We start from the raw sequence: 6661 nt of genomic DNA on the forward strand, positions 1-6661 counted from the left end.
CAAGTTTAGTTAACAATTACTGAAGCCGATATGTTGGCTTATTATTGAGAGGTTAGGAGGAAACATAGGAAAAGTAACTGGACTGAATAGCAAAATATCAATAAAGTAAAACCTCTGGAAAATCTCTCAAGAAAATTTGAGAAAGTACCCCAAACCGGTTGCAGCCTGAGCCTGGTTCTAATGGAGTTTTTTTTCCTGTTAAATTGAGTTTTTCCTTCTCACTGTCCCCAAAGTGCTTGCTTATAGGCCATCATTTCATTGTTAGGGTTTTCTCTGTTTTCATTGTGGGTGCCCTGAGGAAGCTGTTGTTGTAATTTAGTGCTATATAAATAAAACTGAATTGAATTGAAAAGAACTGAAAGAGTTGAAGTTTGGTTGTGTGGCTTAGTGCTGAGAAAAGCACTAAAGATGAGATGTTTTATTTGAGGATGTTGGTGGAGCCGTATAGAGAAAGTCAATAGCAGTTGAACTGTCTTTGTGGATCTAGACAAAGCAGAGGAACTGTTGTTGTTTCCAGTAACTTCTTGTTTCCAGTGGTGATGGACAGGCTGACAGATGAGGTCAGAATTCAACTTGCCAACCATTATAAACAATTACAATACAAATAATTACAATACAAGCAATTACATTATCAAATATTGTCTAAGCCATACTTACTGAGTACCAGGAGTAGCACATTGTTTAGTACTTCATTACATCAGTGCAAGTCATTTGTTTAAAAGCAGTGTGCCCAGTGTTTGTTTTCATTTTCAATTTATTTTTTTTTTTTTACATTTTATCTTTTACTTTTTTAAAACGATCTACATTAAAGACTAATCTAAAGCCATCGTCTGTGTATCTTTACATTTCCTTAGGATGCTTTGCCAGTAAAAAGTGTCATTCTTGTGTCATAAAGCCTATTTTACTTTAAGCACGAGCAAACCTTCTATGTGCCGTCAAAGCTAATTTAAAATGGACTGAGGCAAAATAAAAAACTGTCCTGCCATCAGACAAATCAAAATTTGAAATTCTTTTTGGAAAACATACATGTTCTTGGCTAAATCAGTACTCAGTTCAAAAGCATGCACCTCTGATGGTATGGGGGTGCTTAAGTGCCTATGGAGTTGGTAGTTTGTACATGTGGAAAGGCACCATGAGTTTTGAAATATATTTATATATATATAGCTTTTAGAACAACATATGCTCATCCATTTTTCAGGGCTTTATATGTTTTAACACAACAACATTAGACTTTATATTCCAACCATTATAACAGCATGGCTTCATAGTAGAAGAGTGCAGGTACTGAAGTGGCCTGCCTCCAGTCCAGGTCTTTCACCAGCTGAAAACAGTATCATGAAAGGAGTGAAATGAAAATGTACAACAAAGATGACAGACACAAATCGTACAGCATTCATCTCCCATAAGTCCAATAATTGATCCCCCTAGTTAACGAATGTTTATGGGCTCTTGTTAAAAGAAGTTTTGATGCCATCAAATTCAAAATCACCTTTTTATTCCTTTAAAAAGGTACATTTTTAAGATTTGAACATTTAATATATGTTGATTGTTCTACTGTGAATAAAATATGGGTTTATGAGATCTGCAAATCACTGCACTCAGTTTTTATTTACATTTTATACACCATCCCAACATCTTCAGAACTGGGGTTTTACTGTGCTCATATGCGCTCTTTCTGAATGTGTAACATAATATTAATTCTTCCAGAAAATAAACGTGGGTGTTGTAGATACCTGTAGTCAGGGCTGGGCTGTCCATGGGCTGGAGCCTGTATTTACGTCAGACAAACGTCATTTCTCACTGGGCTGTCATTGGTTTATATCGTCTCATCGGTTCTCTTGCAGTGGCCATATTTGTTGATGTGTCATATCAAAGTGACTGACTTGTTGTGCGATCAGCTGGTAAGGCAGGGGAGGTTCAAAGTTCATTTTTACCCCGATTGTCTCCACATCGAAGCACACCATGGGGTTTTCCTTCTCGGTGGGTAACTTATAACAGCCTTTATTAAGCTTTCTTTGATATTTATGTTCGATGCTAGCGCTAGCTGCGCTAAGTCAAGCATGAGATGATTGGATTGTACGAGCTAACACAAGGCTTATCAGTGTAGCTTAGCTTTCTAGGCTAACTGCCCGCTTACAGTTTATCAGTCTGTAGTTTAGCGTTAAACCTATTGTTAGTAGCTATATTTTACTCACAGGGTGTTCTATGTCGTACGCCAGTCTTTCTTTTCCTTTCGTTTTCATAGCCCTGTCAAGGCAAAATCAATAGCTAGCGAGCTAAAGCCATCAAAGGTGTTGCTAACGTTAAATGAAGCGAAATGTAGATTAATCAGCAGTAAACACAAGCGGGACGTCGGCCTGCTGCTTACAGCAAGCTCGGACACTTAACGGTATGTTTTAATAAGACTGACTGCCTACATTACAATAACTCCTGTGTTATTGCATGGCACCTGTCACTGGAGCATCTTCTGCATTGCATCTGTTAAAGCTGTTGCGCTTTTACTGCGTCAACAGAAGACGCCGTTTTGTAACTGCAGCCTTACATTTATGACTGCAGGGTAATGGTGAGCTTAATGATTGTATGTATTAATGTAAATAACATAAAGAAACTGCTCTTAGTTGGTATAAGAGCAGTGCTAGACGATGGTATTGAACGAGGTGGGACAAATGAGGAGGATTTCGGGACATGAAACAGAAAAGGGGCGTCACGATTACACATTGTTAAAGGGAGAATAACTTAAAGGATCCCAGTTATTAATAATCATAGTAATGAATAACACGGTAAATGCTGAGAAAACGCTATTTAAATAAAAAAAAAATTGTAATTTAAGGCTTCAGACTCCGATAGGACGGCTTTGTTTACTAACCTTAAACCATTTAGAGCAAATCTGCTAGCAGACACATTTTCTTAAATTATAAACTGTCTTTAATTTCTTTTTCTCAGCCATTGCTGTTTTATTTCTTATTCTTTACGTTGACTGGAGAGTATGCACGAGTCCCTTGGAAGTGTAATAAAAAGTGAAAGTGAATGAATTCATTAAACAGGATGTTTCTAATTGTGGGACTTCTGAATGCTTGTATTTTGAAAGCAAGTTCAGGCTTTGCAGTAATCGTAAATGCCTATCTTATGTGTGTACCATGCTCTTCAAGCTGTATCTCACCACAGGTTTTTCCAGGTCCACACCCCTTTGTGTGTGTCGCAGCAAATGAGGCTGTATGTTGGGAAATTCTTTGAGTTTAGGCTTCCTTTTGGTTGCATAATAAACTACAATCAGGAAATTTTAAGCTTAACAAGGAAGGGAAAACATGATAGTAATCCAGGACCGCTGTATCTGTGACTTAAAGGAATTTCAGGTTGTTCACGGAAAAACTGCTGTGTTGGTGTGAATAAAACAAATAAATAGTTTCGGTCTGCTTCCATTCAGTCTTTTTTTTTCTCTCTCTGTCACACAGATTTGAGTCAGAGGAGGACCTGGGTACACCTCAGTCCTGCTTCAGATACATAAATGATGGAAGGATCAGAGGTTCAGTCCTTGACGACGGCATCACACCAGATGAATCTCCTTAATGTCAACACGTCTAATGCAGACGAGGAGGAAGAAATCTCTCTCAACAGTGCACAGGAGGCGGAAACCTGCAGTCAGGCAAAAGATGAATTGCAGCTTGACGGTGAATCAGTCAAGACTACAGCACTTGCTGAGATGGACACAAAGACGGAACATGAAGCTCAAACATGCAGTCATGAACATCCAGATGTGAAAGAGGAGCCTGTTGATACCAGAACGGTTTTAGTGGAAAGTGGGAAGCCTCCACAAAGTCCTTCAAATGAGAGTGGTAGCACTTTGGTAGCCCCAGTACCTACTGTGGATGTAGTAGAAAACTCTCCTTCTGTTCTTGAAGGGACAGAAGATACCGTATTGACTTTTGATGCTACCATTCCAAATGGTAATGAACAGCCATCGCTCTTGGTTACAAATTGCCCCACTGAGCCATCACCTGCTGAGGATAGTAGTTCAGCTGAGAGTCCATCATCCTCCTCTGTCCATAGCACTTCCAAAAACTCACCCAAAGACTCAACAACAACCTCCAGTATTTCTAATGGACCTTCTACCCCGATCGCTGACACCTTTAGCTCCTCACTTGCTTCCAGCCCTCAAACCAGTGCCAAAAACCTGTTTCCCTCAAATTCTTCTGCAAGTCCTTATGACACTGATTGCAGCCGAAAGCTTATTTCTCAGATCCAGCGGTCACTGTCACAAGAGTCACTGCTAGATGAGCTTGAGTCTGAGCTCTTGGCTTGTCAGCTGCCGCATGGTGACGATAGAAGTGAGCGGAAAGGAAGCTCACCTGTCAATGGACTCCCCACGGACCAGGAGGGATGCATGGTAGTCTTCGAGAAGTGTGTGCAGTACAAATATGCACAACAGGAGAAGGCTATTCAGAAGTAAGTTGGTATTTTCTACATATTCATATCGCAGGTCATTAGAAAGTGCCATATTTACTGTACTTGGCTTTTAAATGGGATCAGTCTACTCATTTAATGTTTTTTTTTCTTACTTTGAAAAAGCAGACATAGGAGAATAATTATGTCAAAACCTAAGCATTAATTTTTGTGATGAATACAGAGTATAATCCACAGATTTTTCCTGTCCCGCTATGCCTCTTGGCCTTAATAGCAGCAGTCAAGATTCTTTTAGAGATTCAAAAACTACTTTATATGGGCTTGACCTGAATTGAGATTGTGCGTGCTCTCTTGTTTGTACAGGTTGCTTGAGGAAAACAAGAGACATCAGGAGCTGATCCTGGGTATCTGTTCAGAGAAGGACAAAATGAGAGATGAGCTCAAAAGGAGGACAGAAACAGAAAAGCAGCGCTTTGCCACCATTACAAAGGTTAGTGTGCCCCTATGCTTTCTTATGTTGTTCAGGGTTATATGGAATTCCCTGTTTATGATATAAACTCAAGTAATGAGGGGGGAAACTTGGTCAAAGTCAAGCATATTCCAAACTAATAGGCCATATTTATTTGGATGTGTCATCAAGTTTTGTTCTTTTTCCAAGAGACTTATAAAAAATGGTAATGGAAGCACATTAACCAAATGATTTTTCCATCACTGAGAAAATTTTCCACTTCAGTGTTTTTAATCTGATTTCTTGTCAGACATATCAGTATTCAGACATTCATAAAAGTACCTTTTGAACCAGATGCAATTTTTTCCTGTTGGATTTGTTGGGTCAAGCTGTGTTCAAAGCACCACACTGGAGTGCTGGCGTATATGTTTTGTAAGGACATGTTTTTGTGGTTTTTACCAAACTTGGCAAAAATGATATTCAGATCAAACCTCACCAAAGTTATCCTGTGGAGTTTTGCTTTTCAGTGGTATGAGTCTGTTAAAAGTCAATTGAAAATGGCAAAGTTGTGAGGTCAGCAATGCTTTGATCTGTCAAATTCAACCCTGGTTTTGGCACTTGTGATGGAATGTGACCTGGTGCATTAAGCAAAATACAAAAACCATGGACACACCTGATGCTTTTAAGTTGCTGGGATGGATATCTGAGCGCCTTTCTAGTTAGAGAACAAGGGTACATTCAAGAAAATAATTAGTCTGTTTTGTATTGTTTAAAATGGGAGAAGCAAGCCTGTGTAGTTGTACCCTTCACTGTCACATATCAGTTTGATTAAAAATTGGAGTACAGCTGTGTATAACTGGTAAACAGGCGAGTCAAACAAAACAGCCCGGTGATGTGTACTGATCGCCAACATTCAATGGGCATGAACATCATCATTTGTGTGAATTCTATGCAGTTTTTAATATCCCGCCTTTTTTGTGGTTTCTCCCACCACAAAAGCTTCTTACAAAGCTTACCCACCTAGCTACAACTACAAACATAAAGTGCGTTTCTATTCATCGGGCTCAGTTAAGCGTTGCTGTTGCCATGGAAGCAACAATAATTGGTTAATATGTTCTTGGTAACATGGTTTGTTTAAGCACTGCCCTAGCAGACAGACAGGAGTAATTTTATTATTACACGCATCCAGTATATGCCTGGATCATTTTTGTCCAGCAAAAATCCAAAATAATTTCATAATTTTGTTTACTTTTCAGAAATGTAATAAGAAAATAAAGACTGTGCCATAAAACAATCAGATTAACAGATTATATTTCAGGTAGAAGAGGCTCTCGTCTGTCATTCGTCATTATTTTTTAATGGAGTATTTCCATGTTTACAGTACAAGTATCTAGAGGGGTTGAAAGCCCTGACACCGCTGTCTAAATGTAGTTATTCCACATTCTGTCTCAGTTGTCACCCTGCGTAGCAGGTTATCCCAGGTGTGGCCCAGACTTCAAAATTGCCCAACTAGTTGATTACACTGTCTATTCCTGTTTTTGCAGTTGGAGGCGAAGGTGAACGAGCTGCTGAAAGAACTCAAGGAGTCGCGGGATAAACTTGTTCACCAGGAGCAGTCAGCTAAAGCTGCTCTCCAGCAGATGCAGAAGGAGACAGGTTACCGGATTGAACAGGTACAACTGGAACCTATTATTCACCTGCATCCTTGATAATCTGGTAGCACAAATTAGCTTTGCCTCAGTCTTAAAGTTATGTGCACCTCTGCTCTCGTTTCTGTCTTGTCAGTAGGCCAGGTTTATCACAGTTTTTACA

At 39.3% G+C, this 6661-nt stretch overlaps 1 protein-coding gene across 3 annotated transcripts in view; it reads left to right on the forward strand.

Annotated features, from left to right (window-relative positions):
* Window positions 1-1784: 1784 nt before the first annotated feature.
* ccdc186 (coiled-coil domain-containing protein 186) overlaps window positions 1785-6661 on the forward strand; it is a 25030-nt gene continuing 20153 nt past the window's right edge. For 2 of the 3 annotated variants that reach the window (XM_005747392.2, XM_005747394.2), the window contains exons 1-4: window positions 1785-1980; window positions 3453-4443; window positions 4765-4891; window positions 6394-6522. In XM_005747392.2, the coding sequence (XP_005747449.1) occupies window positions 3506-4443; window positions 4765-4891; window positions 6394-6522 (1194 nt within the window). In that variant the 5' untranslated portion in view covers window positions 1785-1980; window positions 3453-3505. The remainder of the gene's footprint in view (window positions 1981-3452; window positions 4444-4764; window positions 4892-6393; window positions 6523-6661) is intronic. The other variant, XM_005747393.2, reaches the window with a different exon arrangement.

This window comes from Pundamilia nyererei, unplaced genomic scaffold (assembly GCF_000239375.1).
Source record: "Pundamilia nyererei isolate P.nyererei 1_Seehausen unplaced genomic scaffold, PunNye1.0 scaffold00196, whole genome shotgun sequence".
In the NCBI taxonomy this organism is placed as follows: Eukaryota; Metazoa; Chordata; class Actinopteri; order Cichliformes; family Cichlidae; genus Pundamilia; species Pundamilia nyererei.